Source organism: Uloborus diversus, chromosome 2 (genome assembly GCF_026930045.1).
Source record: "Uloborus diversus isolate 005 chromosome 2, Udiv.v.3.1, whole genome shotgun sequence".
Lineage (NCBI taxonomy): Eukaryota > Metazoa > Arthropoda > Arachnida > Araneae > Uloboridae > Uloborus > Uloborus diversus.
The window spans coordinates 96,473,782-96,492,414 of NC_072732.1; the positions used below are offsets into that span (position 1 = coordinate 96,473,782).

The 18,633-nt window shown below is 33.2% G+C and overlaps 1 protein-coding gene across 1 annotated transcript in view; it reads left to right on the plus strand.

Moving 5' to 3' along the window:
* The first annotated feature begins 286 nt into the window (after nt 1-286).
* Nucleotides 287-18,633, plus strand: part of LOC129235289 (liprin-alpha-2-like) — a 105,884-nt gene continuing 87,537 nt past the window's right edge. Inside the window, exon 1 of the mRNA XM_054869015.1 lies at nt 287-535. Coding sequence (XP_054724990.1) covers nt 287-535 — 249 coding nt within the window. The remainder of the gene's footprint in view (nt 536-18,633) is intronic.

Consider the following 18,633-nt stretch of genomic DNA (forward strand, 5'->3'; position numbering starts at 1 on the left):
CAGCTTACAGAAATGAACCAATATAAAGAAATTTCTACACCCCTTTTAAATGCTCCACCTCAGTCGAAAAATGCAAATCGTTTGTTATGCATTATCACTTGATTATGTCGCTTTTTAGAATAGTACATGATTCTTTCGTAAGTCTCGAAGATATATTTTAATATCAATTTTTACTAGGTTGGATATCAAACTGTGATCCCATTGAAACTGAAAGCTATGTAACTTACATAACATATTTATTACGTTTCATACTTTTTTAAATTAATAAAAAATATCATTTATCAAAATGTGGAACATGATGTGCGACGTGATGCCTACAATTTCTGAGAACAGTATAGCTCAAAGGAGTGGGCAATTCTCCTCGGAAGAATCTAATTTTGAGCAGCTAATGGAAAATATGTTGGATGAAAGGGACAAACTTATGGAAAATTTGAGGGAAACTCAAGAAGGGATGCAAGAGATACAGTCAAAATTGGCAGAAGTGGAAAGGGAAAGGGACTCGCTTCAACGGCAGCTTCAGGCAAATCTACCTCAGGTAAATCTTGATCTTATGTTTACTAAAGTAGGAATATGATGTTTATTTATGTGGACTTATCAATTTATGCGTTCTTAGTTTTCTTTGTCGTTCTTGAATTAAGATCGCATCACTCATAATGTTTTATGCATCACTTTAAATGTCATTCACTAGATGCTAGTGCTATCACTTTATAACCTTCAAACATTAAAATTAATATAATATGAAGGGGAAAAAACATGTGAAGTACTTAAGTGTATGTTTCTCAGGTAGTGCTTTCCATCTTTCTATATAATAACGAGGTATATGCTGAGCTGTCAAACATCCATCATGTAGTGTTTTTCTTTTTGTTTTGACAGATTGTGAGTATTTAATGTTTGAAATGCCTTTGCTGCACTTGGTGCTTTAAAAACATCATTTTTATAAACATTTGAAAATAATTGCTCCAGAGATTATTAAAAAGGATTTATTTATTATTATTATTAAGTAAAACTGTTTTAGAGCACTCTGCTAAAAATCTAAAAGTTTTGATTCAGTGAGTTTTGAAGGTGCCAAGACCATTTGCTCATAAAAAGAGTCTTTTAGAACTGTAGACTACTGAAAACTCCAATACTTTTTTTCTATAAATATTTTTAATGGTAACATATTTTTGAAATGGTTTTTATAGGATGGTGTGATGACTGTTTTTTTTTTTTTTTAGTTTTGAGAGCTTTGCTATTAATGTAGAAAATAAGCGATGTATGGCGTAACATATGAAAAATGATACAATATCATAAATTGCATTGAAAATGTTGCTATGCAAAATCGTTAGGTACTTACTGAATATTTTTAATACCAAAATATGAACATTATTTTCCAATTGAAACACTGAACTTTATATTAAACCCCTCTCAATGATAATCATCTCTCAATCTCCTTTTATTTTTTTCTTTATAAAATCTTATAAGCATTTGTTCATTCTTCCCTTCTCCTCTTTTTTTAACTGAGTGTCAAACGATCGGCGTCACAAGATTATGGGCACACTCTGTCTCGAAATCCAAGACAGTCTACAACCATGCAGTGGCGGCTCCTGAGGGGGGTCATGGCCCCCTTTGAGAACTGTGCAAGATTTTCAAAAATGAGAGCTAGGGCTTCATTATTTGAAATTGTACTAACTGTGCCACTAGTTCTGACATTGGAGCAATTTTAGAATTTTTAATGTTCAGCCTATCAAAAACATTACTTAAAAGCAAAAAAAAAAAAAAAAATGTATTGTTTCATTTAAAAAAGTGTCACAATATAAATACAGCTGTGCTGTCACAAAGTGCAACTGAAATACTATTTTTCTTTCTGCGTTCCATAAAGGAATTCTTAACAATTTTACTAAATCATTTTATTTGATTTTTAAATGGGCTATATTTTTTAAAATTCTGAACAAACTTAATTCTTCAGTGTCTGTGAAATACAAAAAATTTACTAAGAAATCTTAATGTGCATCATTCCATTTGCAATAAATAATCCAAGGTTGGACCTGATCTTAATCGTTTCTGTTCCATTAACAATAAAGTTACTGGAGCTAGTTCAGCCTAATGTAATCAAATGTGTACTATTCTAGTGACCAAATAATGGGGGGATCTTGCATGATCTACAACTGATTTAATTTACTCCTTTTAGTTAAAAATGGAAATGAATTTGAAATACATTATAAATAATATTTAAAATTTCTCAGGAACTACTGATCAAAGCAAAATAAATTTTATATGAATTGATGGCGAATTTTATTTCTCTAGGTATTTTTCAGGTATTAAATAAGTCGCGAGACCAGTACCTTTTAAAACAAAATTACCTACTTTAGAGGCTCCAACAGTGAAATAATACTCTGCGTCCACTGGCATGAGTTTCATTGTTGGTGACATCAGAGTGTTACTACTTGATCAGTGATTTTGGCTAAATTATATTTCGTTGAATAAGTTCTCGCTGTTTTACAACTGCTGGCGTTGCCGAAGTTGATTTTAGTTGTTTATGACAGCGACGCATATGTATAAATATACAAGTAAGCAAGCTTAAAATGCAATCTATGTTATTTCATGGAAGTGAAAACAACTTTGTTTTTTATAGATTTTGTGCCGAAAAGAAAGTATTTGCAGGGAATTTCACTGCATTATTTCATTCAAAAAAATCTGCAGTTGAAGCTCACAAAATTTTGTAGAGACTTACGGCAGTGATGCTGTGTCTGAAGCAACTTGTAGGGATTGGTTTCAATGCTTTAAAAATAATAATTTTGATCTTAAAGAGAAAGAAAGAGATCGCGGAAAAAGTTTGAAGACTGACAATTGGATGCAATACTTCATGAAGCCGAATTTGCAGAATCATTGGGAGTTGATCACACAAGTGTTTCAAAACCTTTGAAAGCATCACAGGGGAGGGGGAGTGATTCAAAACCAAGGTTTTGGGTGAGGTACCAGATCACGCTGAAAGACTTCGAACGGCGTTTTTCCCCGTATAACAACTGTTTCAATGGCAGAAAAGGAAAATATTTTCTATCGTATTGTAACTGGGGGATGTAAAATGGATATACTATGATAACAGTAACTAGAAAATCGTGGGGTAAACCCAACCATACATCAACATCTTCCGCAAGGCCAAGGATCCATGATTTCAAGCTTCTGCTCTGCATTTAGTGGCATCAGCTAGGTCAGGGCTGTCCAACTGGGGCCCGCCAACTTCTTATTCAGCATATTTCATTTTTCGAAATTTTATGATATCAAGAAGCATCCAAAACTACCATTCTTGGTCAAACCAGGGTTCCCGAAATTTCCTCTTGATCGCTCCTTTACTCCTTTAATTGCATTGGGAGAAAATAGGTATAGGACATCTACAGACCAAGGTCAAGCAGTCCTACCCTGCACACTGGTGTTCAAACGAATTCCTAGAAATAGTATTGCCTCGCGTTAGCAGGGGGAAACAGGGAGGGAAGAGCGAAACATTTTAGATAAGCAAAAGCCTGCCTGTAATTGGTTAAATGAAGACCCCCTTGACTGACTCTTACTGCCTTTGTTCATTTCGAAATTGAAAGGTTTGGAAGCACATATTTATGCGAAAGTGCTTTTTCGGCGATGAGCTACATCAAAAATCGTCACAGGAGCGCTCCCTCCGACAGTTCATTGTTAGATTTTCTTCGTCTGACAACGACAAACATCGATTTTGACATTCCTGCCCTTGTAAAGAAGGCGGATGGGCCTCAGTTTTCACATTAAAATGTAAGCAACTTGTTCTAGAAACCTTCTGTTACATTGTTTTATAATTAATAATTCAACTATTAATTGTTATTGTATAAGAGGTAAGAGATTATTGATCAACTTTTTCAAACTGCGGCGTGCCAGGTGATCAGTGACAGGAATTCTGGCCCGTAGGCTCTTTGCAGTTGGACAGCGCTGAGCTGAGTATAGTTTATCATGATTTGCTCAGACTAAAAGAAACCATCACATGGGAGACTGCCAACTACAATTAGAGCGATTCAGCCGAGTATTGAAGAAAAAAAGTATGTTCTACTAGCAGAGACACAAGAACATTTTGCAACATGACGACGCTTGGGCACACATTGCAATAGCGGTCAAAACCTACTTAGGGTTACTTAAGTGGAAAGTCCTACCCTACTCACTGCCCTTTACTGACACTGCCCTTTCTGACTACCACTTGTTCTGGTCAATGACACATTACCTGTCTGCACTTCCATCCTTATGAAATTTCTAAACTGTGGATTGACTCCTAGATAGCCTCAAAAGATGTATTGTTTTTCGCATGGCTGTGGAATCGGAGTCAAACTGATTTTGGGGTAAAAGAGTCTGAGTCTTTAGAAAATATGCCGACTCCAAGCTTCTTTTCTTTAACCCGGGAGAAATCGCGCACCTAACAGTGACGATGACCAAGTCACCCCAATTAGTTTTATCTAAAAATTTATAAATCATCATTTTCTATCTTTTTAAGAGCACCTGCCGTGGTTTGGTGTTTTTCATTTGTTAAAAACTGTATTTCTTTTCCTTGAAGGAAATCTAAAACTGGAGAACAAATCTGAAAAACCTACATCTCTTGCATTAAATGTGAACTATTTACTTGCTAGGACCTCTCCAATTATGCCTGTGATAAATGCATGTGAAATTTAGTATGGATATGCATTGAGTGTCTTTTCAATGGCTTTTCTGTTTTTTTTGTTATTTTTTAAAAATATATTAAGTATTTCTTGATAAAGTGTTCTAATAATCAACTTAAAATCTTTTAAAGTGTTTCTTATGTGTAAAAATCTGTTTTACAAATTGACAACTTTTGCTAAAATATGCATGTATGCCATTGCTTTAAGAAAAATTAATAGATGTCATCATACAAGTACCCTGGGAGATCATTTGTTGTGCTGTTTGACCAAGTTCTCCGGGGTTGACTTCCGTTATTAAATGTGTAGGAACAGAGGGGACAAAAAATGTCAACACTATTTGACGAGTACTATAACGCTGCAGTATTGCCATTTTTAATGTGATTCAATAGTTTACTCTCTAAATATCACTAACACTGGCCAAATTAAAATTAGATTTAAAATTTAAAAAAATTGCCAAATTTGTCGCCAAGTTGGTGACCAAAATACTGGCGATACATATCGCAGAGCTGCCAAGTGCTCCGTTTTTCCCGGAGTTTCTCCGATTTTTATTGCGTACTCCGAAAATCCGATTTATTCCAAAAAACTCCGATTTTTCGACTTTTCTTCACTTTTCGTTTTCAAATGAAATTTCCTTATCCTTGAAGGCAGGAATTATGTACAAACTCAACAAAAGAGAAGACAATTTGATGCTTTGGAAGCATCAGTGTCAGGATAAACACTGAGGAGAGAGACGATGGGAGAACATCAGTTTTTGATCGAGCATTTCAGCTGCACACGTGTTAAACATCGCCGCCATGTTTGGTCATTCACAAGATGGAAGTCGACGATGCTAAGTGCCTAAGTTTTCAAAGACAGAGCAGATTTGAGTGTTTTTCTTAACTGAAAAATCATTAAAGTAAAGTAAAATGTGCTACTTTTTTTTTAAATATTTTAAATAATTTTCTTGAGAAATGAAAAAAATCATACTATTTATAATTTCATCTTATCCTCACTGCTTTGGAAGTTATTGTGCTAAATATTCTCAATTAAATTGTAGTTTCATGAGGATTTTAAGTTATTTGTATGGAACAAGTTCAAACATTTCTTACCTAATTTTTGACTTAGTCGCCATATTTGGTCATTTTGTGAGATTTAAGCACTTAAGTCTCTTTTAGTGACCTAGTTTCCAAAAACGGAATAAGATGCATTTTGCATAGCTGCCAAGTGCTCCGTTTTTCCCGGAGTTTCTCCGTTTTTTATTGCGTACTCCGAAAATCCGATTTTTTCCAAAAAACTCCGTTTTTTTTTACTTTGCTTGTACACTTTTCGATTTTTGAGGAAAAAGAAGAAATTTCCTTATCCTCGAAGGCAGGAATTGTGCACAAACTCAACAAAAGAGAAGACAATTTGATGCTTTGGAAGCTTAGTGTCAGGATAAACACTGAGGGGGAGCGTCGATTGGAGATCGTCGTTTTTTCATCGAGCGTTTCAGCTACGTGTAAAACGTAGCCGCCATGTTTGGTCATTCACAAGATGGAAGTTAGTAGACGATGCTTAAGCGCCTTCGTTTTCAGACAAAGCAGAATTGGGTGTTTCTTTTAACTACAAACTAATGAAAAAAGCAAAATGTGCTGCAAAATGTTTTTTTTTTTTTTTGGTTATTTTAAATAATTTTATTGAGAAATATGAAAACAGTTATACTATTTAAAATTTCATTTTATCCTTATTGCTTTGGGCACGAATGTGCTAAAAATTCTCAATTAAATTGTAGTTTCATGGGGATTTTTTATTTTTAAATTATTTTCATGCAATAAATTCAAAATTTTGTATCTGAATTTTTGACTTAATCACCATATTTGGTCATTTGCAAGATTTTAGTACACTAGACTCTTAAGTGGCCAAGTTTTCAAAATCGGAATTAGATGTTTATTGCAATGAATTGAAAATAATACAAAATGGGCTGGTTTTTTTTTTTTTTTTTTTTTTCCCGGAAAATTCTAAATTTTTTTCTTGAAAAATGCAAAATTTTTTCTTCAGAATATTATTTTATCCTCATTGGTTTAGACTAATTTGCTAAAAACTCGCAATTTCGTCTAAATTTTAGTTTTTTAAGGGTCATTAATTATTTATAATTGCTTTTCATGCAATAAATTCAAAATTTTATATCTGAATTTTTGACTTAGTCGCCATATTTGGTCATTTGCGAGATTTTAGTACACAAGACTCTTAAGTGGCCAAGTTTTCAAAATAGGAATTAGTTGTTTATTGCAATGCAAAATATTGAAAATAATGCAAAATGAACTTTTTTTTCTTTTTTCGGAAAATTCTAAATTTTTTCTTGAAAAATGCAAACTTTTTCCTTCAGAATATTATTTTATCCTCATTGGTTTAGTCTCTAGTGATAAAAACTTGCTATTTCGTCTAAATTTTAGTTTTTTAAGGCTTATTAATTATTTATAACTACTTTTAATGCAACAAACTCAAAAATCTATTGTATTGAATTTTTCGCGTTGTTGCCATGTTTGGTCATTTGCAACATGAAGTAGACAAGACTATTAATAGCCTAAGATCCCGAAAACAGAATTAGTTGTTTGTCTCAATGCAAACTATTAAAAATAACAAAAGGCAAAAAGTTATGTTTTTTTTAAAAATAATTTTCTTGAAGGGGAAATTTTATCTATTTGATCCTCATTGCCTTGTAGGCTTTGCTATAAACTAAAATATTTCATCTAAATTGAAGGTTCCTGCTGACTTCTCATTTATTTATTTTTTAATTTTTATTATTATTTTTTTTTTTTAAATAAATCAGAAACCTATTTTAACTTAAATTTTCCATGTGCAAAAAAAGTATTGAATATCTCTCTTTAAATCCTATTCATCTATTATTTTTTTAGGGAAGTTGTAAAAACTGCCTCCCCCACTCCAGATTATATATCAAAACTTGGCGACATTGGTGACCACTAAGTTTTTGGAGTCTAGTGGCCACTTTCAAAATTTCAGAGTCTTGATCTATGAAGTTGCTTTACTTCCAAGTATAAGAAATAATTGTGTTTTTTAATCTTCAATATGTTCTTATGTATGTAGGATATGTATACAAGCATATTTTTTAAAAAAAGATTGCAGTTTTATTAAATCAAACAGTAATCATGTTTTTTTTTTAACTTTTCAATATGTATCTATGTAATGTTGCTTTTTTAATGTAAAATAATTTTGTTTTAAACTTGGTTGTAGTTTTGTTGAAAATCTAACATGAAAATTCAGAAAAGCATTTAAAAAGTGCTTAGAATTTATGGAAACTTATGGTACAGAAGGAAGGTTTAGCGCAGGCCACAATTTCATGCTCCTATTTTAACCCTCAGTGCTCCTATTTTTTCCCTTAAGTGCTCCTATTTTTTGTATCTTGAAGTTGGCAGCTATGATATTATATTATAACTACATTTTTTTTATAAGGGTCATCTAACAATTTGTTGGCTTGGTCTGAAATACTGTTACAATGCATTCTACTACAGTGTTCACACATATACGTACAATCGAACCCAGTTTTACGACAGCTACAGTTCGTAACACAATGTTTTACAGTTGCAAGATATGAGTAGGAGAATTTCACTTGGAGCAGAGGTAATTGTCATGATCTTAGGAATCAGTCTGTTGCTTGAAATTTATTTCCAAACCCATTCTTCTGCTGGAAATTTAAAACCTAACCAAGTTTGAATAAAAGTTTGTGAAAAGCAAGTAATTGCAAAAATGTTCCTAAAGTTAACTTTTGATTTATTAAAACTCCCACCAACTTCAGATGTCACTCGTCAACATCTTTTTAAGGTTTCCATCAGAGTTTTTAGGGTCAACACCAGATTCAAACTTGGTTAGGTTTTAAATGTCCCCAGAAGAGTGGGGTTGGCATTATACTTCATGCAACAGACTGATTCCTAAGTTTATGAAGATTACCTCTGCTTCAAGTAGAGACGTACCGAGTACTCGGTAACTACTCGGTACTCGGCCTACTCGGCCAATTTGCCGAGTACTCGGTACTCGGCCAAATTCTGATCAGATACTCGGCCAATACCGAGTAGTTACAAAAAATTGAATATTATCCAAGACAGATACTAAAATTTAAAAAAAAAGAGCAAGCATTATATTCTGCAATCATTTACAATTAAAATTTATAAGTCAAATTTAAATTTTGAGAATAATGAAGTTTGTAATGCTTCAATGGAAAAAATCTTTATTTTAATGTCCGCGAAGTTAATAAAACTTATTTATTAAAAATTATGCAAAAGAGGTAAGTATAGAAAATATGGAATTTTCGTATTAAAAATGGATTTTTGCTACAAACAAAAATTAGTTATAAAAAATATATAAATACCTTCGCTGAAAAAATAAAAGGAAATAAAACAATGTTAAAAGCACAGTGCAGGAACAATGCAGACACGTGTTTTGGCGTTACAAGAAATTCCTTTTTCAATGCACAAAATGGAGGCTCGTGGATTTAAAGGCATCCGACAAAAGTCGGATGTTTTTTGTCGAATGTCTTTACATTCTTTAGCTCACATGTATGCATTGAAATAGATGTTCCTTGTAATGGGGGGAGGGGGGGGGCAGAAACACATGTCTGTAGTGTTCCTGCACATTTGTTTTATCTGCTTTTAAAAATTATTTATGTTTGGCGGACTAGAACCATAATTGATTGGTATGCAGTGAAACCCTCCTAACGGACACCCCTCTATGCCGACAATTTTTAATTCCCCAGTTCCAATGCAAATAACATTATTAAACCCCTGTCCTGCGGACACCTCTCTATTGCGAACAAAAAAAATTGTCCTGTTAGTGTCCACTTTAGAGGGATTTTACTGTAATTTGTTTTAATACCAACTCGATTAATCATACCTTTAGTTTATTTATTTTTAATTTCAAAAATAATGTTTTTGTAAAATTTTTGACACAAACAAAATTGTTTATATAATGCATAGTTAAATTTCAGCAGGAATTTAGTTTTAAAAGCTATTGTATGGACAAGGAGGTCTATACAACTATTCCAATAAGTTCAAAATTCATCACATGTGTGTCGGTGGTTCTTTTTAAAACATAATTTGTACTTGGTAACTCGGCCGAGTAGTGAAAGGCCGAGTACTCGGTAACTCGGTACTCAGCCGAGTAGTGAAAAGCCGAGTACTCGGTACTCGGCTACTCGGCCAAAGTGCTACTCGGTACGTCTCTAGCTTCAAGTGAACTTCTCCAATTAATATCTTGCAATTGAAAACATTATGTGTTTCAAACTGTATCTGTCGTAAAGTTAGGGTTGATTGCACGTCTATGTGTGGACACTGTAGTGGAATGCACTGTAACAATATTTCGGACCAAACCAACAAAATATTAGAAGATAGCCCCTTATATAAGATTTAAAAATAATAACCAAAAGTAATATTAAACGTTAATAATATCCACTGCGAGAAAATAATCTCAGTTAAAATATACTGTTCCTGATTTATTTAAAGCTTAAATAGTTAGCCAAGCATTAACATTATTTTGTAGACTATTGCCGACACAAACGAATTATAAACTTTTGTAACAAATAATTGCATTATTTTAGTAAAAACTTTAAGTGAACGTCATTACATTGTTGATCCATTTCAAAAAAAAAATAATTATCTCTAAATTTTGTTGAAGTTACTTTTTAGTTTTTGTTGTGAGTTTTCTGCATATGGTTAAGTCAAGGTTGGCCGGATTGGACCCAATGGGTTTTTTTGAAAAAACCCATTTAAAAAAACCCATTATTTAGCCCACTTTTGGGTTTTTTAAAATTTTCTGAAAACTTTTTTTTTAAAAATAATTAATTTAAATACTTTTACAATTTAAACTTCTTTTTTATTTCTTCTTCACAATAGGCAATGGATATAAAAAATGAATTTTGAACTTTAATAGTATTTCTTAACTCTTAAAGGCATTAAAAAATGCTTCAAAGATTTTAAATAAATATATTTAACTTTTTTCCTTCAACTGGTCAATAAGGAGCTCAAGTTATCTTGACTAAGTCCTGTCACGTCAGATTTTCTCAATATTTGCAGATTGTACAAAGGATACTACTTTAGCTAAAAGGCTCTCATGTGAATTATTTTCTGCAAACCAACACGTCACAAAACTCGAATAAACAAGGTATATTTTTTAGAAATTAACAGGTTTTACAAATGGTCGGACAGAAAATGGAATAGGATGTACAGCATTTTCATTATCTTACGAAAAAGTTTAATATTTCTTACTCTGTACACAGAAATAGAAAAACAGGCAACATAAAATTCAAAGAAATGTCTTGATTAAGCTGGAATTCAGTCAAAAGGGATTTAAACTACTTGAAGTTCTGCAGTAGTTTTGCATAACAAAATGAAATACAATAAAGTAAAATACAAAAAAAAAAAAAAAAAATGTCGAAATTAAAAACAAACAAATAAACAATAGATTTTATCACTCAAGAAGTAACTTTGCCTTAACTGTTGGTAATCATGGAAACTAAAAAAATCTGAAACTTCACCATTCTTGAATTTTGTCGTCTTTTATACCTTTTTTCAGAAAACGCTGAATTTTCCAGCTTTTTTTATCAAGACAATTTTTGTGCTTTGTCCATATACTTATTCTACAATATGCTACGAGTACCCCACCTTTCCCCTAAAAAAAGACAAAAAAACCCACATTTCTTTAAAAAAAACCCAGCTTTAGTTGGGTTTTTTTGGGTTTTATTTAAAAAAACCCAAAAAACCCTGGGTCCATGGGCTTTTTTAAAAAAACCCGGGTTTTTGCCAACCCTGGGTTAAGTTGGTGAAATGGTGAAACTGGACTATCTACATAAAAAGTGTGCTTCAGAATTTGTGTATAACAGTGGTCCCCAACAATGTTTTCAGAAACCTATTTCTAAATATTTGGTTAACAATTTGTAACTTTGTCATTAATCGTGCTCTTCGAGTTGTAACATTTCATAAAACAACGGGCAACACGGATCAGCTTCGCGGGCCGGATACAGCACCTGGCCGTAGGTTGAGCACCACTGGTTTACAATATTGTTAGGAGTGAAATAAAAAAAGGAACCTTCCTGTAACATTATTAATTTTCAAGCCGTACGCGTATAATCATAGTACTGAACTGATCAGTGTGCAATGTTTCAGATGGAGGGGGGAGCAGCAAGAGGGGTTGGGGTCGGAACTGTCGAGGTTTTAGTGTACACTTTATGTATTAACATTGTGCAAAAATTCAGCTTTATCTTAATTAGTTGCAAAAAGTAAAGCATATAATCATAAAGTGTTTCGGAGAGGTTGGGGATGAAAGCAAGAGGGGTAGGGGTCGAGACTTTGTGTTTTTTTAGTGTTTTCTTTATTTACTAACATCCAGCCAAAATTCAGCTTTCTCTTAATTAGTTGCAACACGAAAAGAGTATAATCATAGTACTGCTCTTGCAGTGTTTTGGAGCAGGTGGGAAGGGGAGAGGTGGGGGGGGGGGTCGGGATTTTGTGGTTTTTTAGTGTATACTTTATGTATTAGTATCCTGCCAAATTCAGTTTTCTTCTTATTAGTTGCGACACAAAAAGCATATAATCATAGTACTGCTATTGCAATGTTTCAGAGGGGGTGGGGGGAAAGCAAGATTGGTAGGGACTTTGTGGTTTTTTAGTGTATACTTTATGTACTAACATCCTGCCAAAATTCAGCTTTCTCCTAATTAGTTGCGACACGAAAAGCGTATAATCATAGTATTGCTCCTGCAATGTTTCGGAGGGAGTGGGGGGAAAGCAAGAGGGATGGGTGTCGGGACTTTGTATTTTTTTAGTGTATACTTTATTTGCTAACATCCTGCAAAAATTCAGCTTTCCCTAAATCAGTTGCGACAAAGCCTATTTTTTTACCTTCATTGACTAGGCTAAATGCTCCCTTCCTCTCCAAATAAAAATAATGGCTGTGAAATGGTTGAAAACAAATAAAATAGCAAGCACCATTTCCAAAAAGTGGGACGTGTGGTGGGAAAACGGTAGTCATATTTGGACCTACAGGGTCATTTTACATACAAACAGCAAGAATTATATCAGAAGCATTTTAAAGTTTTTTTTTTTGGCACAGTATAATTTATATACAAGTCTGAAGTGGAGGTCCTTTGTAATAATATCATCTATAGAAATGTTTAAATCAAACCCTTATTTTATTTAAATGTGAAAAATAAAGCGTAGTAGAGGGGACATGGGATGTAACATAACGGACAGCTTACAAATTCTTACTGTGCATTACAATTACAACAAAATATCAGAATCAAAAATGACTCCTGTTGCTAAAAGTTGGATAAGGGTAGGCTACGCCATTAAAAAGCTGGGAGGATAATTTTCAAATTTTTTAATTTTATTCTGGAGAAGTTGCAATATAGCATTTGAGGGGATGCCCCATTCACCTGATAAAGCTTTGTATCTTTCAAAGCTTCATTCAGTAAAATATTGTTTTAAAACATCTTTTAATGTTTCATAAGGTGTGCAATTTCAGAAATTAAAATCTTGCAAGATTTAATCTCCATGTGTTTCCCTTATGCATTTGCATCACCTTTTTAAAAATTTGGAAAATAATTTTTTTAACGACATATTTAAAAAAGAAAAAAGCAGTTAATTGATTTTACATATTAATGAACACTTAGCTCTTTTTTTTTTTTTTGGTTAACTGTTTCATATTGAAATGAATTTGTAACACCAACGTTAATGCAATGTGTAAGAAAATTGAAAAGCAACATTATTTAAAATTGGCAGTAAGAGTTTTTTTCACACTAAAATTTCTTTGAATGTGGTGATATATATATATAAAAAAAAACTAATTTCCGTCAAAAAGATTCATGAACAATTTGTTGTTTGAATCCTGTTCAAAATTAGCAGTTGAAGGATGATTAGGATAAATTGAATAATTTTTAGCGTTATGCACAAAGAAAGCTATTGGCTGGTTGTTTATATATATATATATATATATATATATATATATATATATATATATATATATATATATATTAGGGTGGTCCTTATTTATATGGGAAAAAAAATTTCAGAATTCAACAAGTGACGCCCCTTAGTTTTGTGACACTATAATAAAAAGTAACATGTGAAAAATTTGAACTCGATCGGTCAATAATAACATGTGCCTCTAGGCCGTTGAAGTTTAACACTTTTGATAATTTTCCCACAAATCTTCCGAGTTTTTACTTCAGACCCAGTACATTGTTTCTCCTAGGTTTGCAAAATATTTTTACAGTGAGGTAGCACTAAAATTAATCTTTTTAATTAATTTATATCATCTAAAGATTTTACGTTGAATAAGAGTGAAATAATGCTTTAGAAACTCTCCTTAATCGTACGCTTTTCTCTCTGTATCTCGATAGAGTGTATTTTTTTCCAATAGTCTTGGACGGTCAATAGTCTTGGACAAAGTTTCTAGTTTATCTCCTAAATACCATAAATGATTTATAAATTTTCCAATCGTTGCTTCTGCTGCATGTCTGTCATCATTTTGTACGCTGCTAGTTTTTTAGACACATTATATTATTTAAAAGCATGGATTAGTTTGCTGCGATAAACCATATTTTCATACAGCATTTAACTGTAAAACAGCAATCAAGGGTTTTTTCTTCATGTACGGTCAATTTAAATTGTTTCCTAAATATATAATTTTTCAAACAACAAATTCCTTTTGCCACCCATCTGGCTCAGGGATAAACTCCAGGTTGCCGAAAACACATCCCTCTAGAAACACCACGAAATTTTATTACAGGTTATGAGAATTCCCTGTAATCTTAAAGGGAAAGATCTTTCTCAATTCTGCTTTTTACGAATGATAATATGTCATCAACTTGGTATTTTAGAATTTAAATGGTATGTGTACTTGATTGAAATGTTATAAGTTCTGAATGATGAAGATCTTTCCACAAAATTTTGAAGCCGTTAAATAATGGAATATCGGGTCTAGAACTAAGAAAGGCAAGAACTTCTTTAAAGGCACACTCTGCAGTACGATTTGTGTGACTAATGTAATCTATCACCATTTAGTTTTTGCTCTAAAACATTGCGTGCGCAATTTATACGGCCGGTGTTGCAAGCCATTGTATCAAACACTACAGCTTGAACAGTTAGCAATAAATTGCAATCATCTAAGATATCATATACAACTGAAGAAATATCTAAGGAATTCCGAGTAGCTGTTCAACATTGGGACCTGAAGCTATCACGGTAAGCCTATCGGCTTTCTTTTCCAGTGACATCTGGATGTAGCTTTGTATCCCAGCAAATAACTGCAAAATCTAAGTTTAAATTCATGAAATCTGATTTTACCTCTCGAAAATTTTCTCTTGCTCTCTTAAGGGATGTACGATTGATCACAAGGTCATTTGGATTTTAATTTACTGCGTCTACATAGGCTGTTAATAAATGAACAGCATCTCTATCCCTAATATGACATTTATCTAACAGTGATGGAAGGCGAGCAAATATCAATAGTTTTCTAGCGTTTTTGCATTGTGGTAGACCAGATGTAGAAAAGGTTCAATAGGGGAGGATAGATACTCATTTCGGTTACTAAAGCTTGTGAATCGCAAGAAGAATTGGATGATAATAATGGACTAAGTACTGAAATAGAAGAAAATTAATTTAAAGTATAGATTTTTACATTATTCCGATTTGGAATTTTTTTTTTAAATTTATATTTTAGATATGGAAAATACAGTATATTTTTATGTTCGAGTAATCAAGGATTTTTCGAAATTTATACTTTAAAAATAAAAAATTGCATAAGCATTTAGGTATGTTTTTAACTAAAGAACAGTGAATTAAAGCATAATTGCCATTACTTATATTTATACCATTAAAACCATGCAACCCTATTTGCCACACTATAATATACACAGGAAATTTTGTAAATCTACACCCCCAAAGCCTCAAGGAGGCAGTTTGTTGTTGTCAAAGATCATTCATTAATGGCCTTTGTGATCCCTTGTGTCCATCTTGGTGGAAAGAAATGTTCCCCTGTCGCATGGTTTGAAACGAGTGCAGAATAGCGGTATGCCTGACCCAAGGTCTACATGTACCCAGGGTCGGACTGGGTCCTCAAAAAGGCGCATACCCCAAATTTTCTGAAGGCGCATTCCAATGGGGGGGGGGGGGGGTCGCAGAAAGTATATAGACGATAATTTTAGGGGAGCGATCAGTGGCGGATCCAGATGATCCTGTTGAGAGGGGCGGTTGAGTAATTCATTAAGGGGGGGAGGGGAGACTAATGAAAATAAATTTTTAAAAAAGTTGTAAAAACTGAAGCATGTTTTTTTTTTCTTCCGAATAATGTGCTTTGTTCAAAGAGTTTGAATGAAAGTCATAAATGTTTCGAGTATCACTCACACACAAGAATAAAAAATTGAAAAAAAATTTCTACTAATATTCTGGATCTATTATCAAAATTAAACCCTTTAACTTTTGATTCGTTTGAAATCTCGTGAAGTTCTTTCAGTTGTTATTCAGGTCCTCAATTGTACTTTTTTCCTTATAAAAGAAAGGTTGCAGCACCAAAATGGCATCTCTTTATACCAGTTTACGTATCGAACATAATGAAATACTAAAATTACATTTGTAAATAAAATTTGAAGATAGTTTTGTATTTGTTTTTTGTATTTGTTCGTATACCAGTTTACGTATCGAACATAATGAAATACTAAAATTACATTTGTAAATAAAATTTGAAGATAGTTTTGTATTTGTTTGTTGATTGAGTTTTGTTTAATTTTCGCGCAAAGGAAGGAGTGTTTGTGTTTGCAGGCTTTCTCCCGAACATTTTTGTTCGGAACGCATTTTTAGACTATTTGGAGGTTAACAAGTGGAAAGGAGATTTGGGGGTCCCGTTCCGGATTTTTTTTTTTTTTTTTTTTTTTTAATTTAAGGGTATATTTTCGAAAACACAATTATTTGCTATCTTTGTGTTCTTGAAGGAAAAGATGAGATACATGAGTTCTCCTCAGTCGTTTTACGATAGCTTCAAAAGCGCAATTTTAGATATCTTTAGTATGGCCAAACACCAGGGGGTTCGGGGGCTTTCCCCCCGGAAAAAATTTTGGAATTGAAATCCTAAAAACGCAATTGTAAGCCATCTTTGATGACGTAGCAGAAGACATGGGGCTCAGAACTTTTCAACAGAAACTTTTCGATGTAGGAGTTCCAAAAACGTTGTTTTAGACAATCTTTGAATTATGTTGAAAGATGAGGAAAGAAAGACATGGGGGTTTGAAATACGATGGTTAGCCATCTTTGGTGGAGTAAAGGGAAGGGATGGAGTCAGGAGTTAACCCTCAACTTTTCAATATTGAACATTCAAAAATATAATGTTAGTGGGTTGATTTGAGTGGGTGTAGTTGGGTTCCTTCATTCACGTTAGGAGAAGGACTCGAGATCGAGGGCTCTCCCCCGAAATTTTTTCGGAATTGAAGTTCTAAAAACGTAATTGAAAATCCTCATTAACGACATTTTCGAAAAAGTTTTCAATTCCGGTGATGTTTTTCGAAATTGAAGCTCCAAAAAGTCAAAAGTTTTGACAGTCTTCGATGACATTGCAGAGAGGGGGTTGAGGAACACTCCCCTGGAAATTTTTTGGAATTCAAGTCTTAAAAATACAGTTGTAGACTATTTTTTGGGATGTGTTGGGAGGGAGAGAGAGAGAGAGATTTTGGTGACCTTTTCTCGGAATTTTTTTTTAACACAATTTTAGACGATTTTTGTTTATTTGGGAGAGGAGAGATTTTGTGGACTTCCCATTGAAATTGTAAAAACTGGACTGTAGGCCATCTTTGTTAACTTTTAGGGGAAGGCACGTTTCACTAGTTTTTCGAATCGAGTGCTAAAAACGGCAATTCACAAAAAATAATGAATAAGTGCATTCGGAATTTCTAAAGTGTCACCCAGTGGTTTGATTTCGCATCTTCTGAGTGATATTTTTTTCACTAGGCGACATTTATGTCACGTGGTCATTATGTTATAAAATGCACTGCTACATAGCTATATGAAATTCAACTTTTCCACTATGAAATTCATTAAAAATAAGTGTAGAAAAACTCATAACTTCGATGATGTTAGAAGATAAAGAGAAAAAGTCTAGTGGCCTCCATCTCCAGAATTTTTTTAAATTTTAATCCTAAAACGCTTATGCCATCCATCTTTAATGACGTTAGGGAAAGAATGAGATTCGAAACTTTCTTCCAGAACGTTTTCGAAATCGAAGTTCCGGAATAGGCAGTCTATTTGATTGAAGATTCGAAGGTTTCTCCTTTTTTTTTTAAATAAGAGTCTTAAAAACGCTCTTGTCATCTTTGAAAACATTACGGGAAGGGAGGGGATGGGATAAAAGGAACTTTTCTCGGCAATTTTTCGAAATTGAAACTCAAAAGACGGAAAAGTTTAGACGATAACGTCAATGAAAGCGGGCTCGAAGGAAAATTTTCGAAACAAAAAAACATGCCGACATATACACACTTGCTATTGCGAAAAACATAATTTGAATTCAAAATGTCAAAATTGAAATTAATTATTTTTTTTTTCAGCGAAGGCGTTTGCATTGCATTTCATCTTAAAAAGTAGGAAGGGCGCACCTGCCCTCGGGCAGGTTGGCAGGCGGGCCAGTCCGAGCCTGCATGTACCCTCTGTAACATGTAAAAATTTTACAGAATGAAAGCAAGAGAATGGTCGATCTGGAAGTAGCAGCATCTATTCAGGGTCAAAATTACTTTAAATATAATACGTTAGAATACTTTTGCATAAAAATGAGAAAATCTGCAATTTTTTCTTCAAAACTCAAAAAAGGGGCCCCTAGGGGCACGTGTTAATATTCATGGATTGACTTAAAAATTTGCATAGATCATTTATTTGTATAATGGAACAAAATGAGGGGGCGTCGCGTAAAATATCTGCAACTTCAAAAATAAGGACCACCCTATATATATATATATATATATATATATATATATATATATATATAT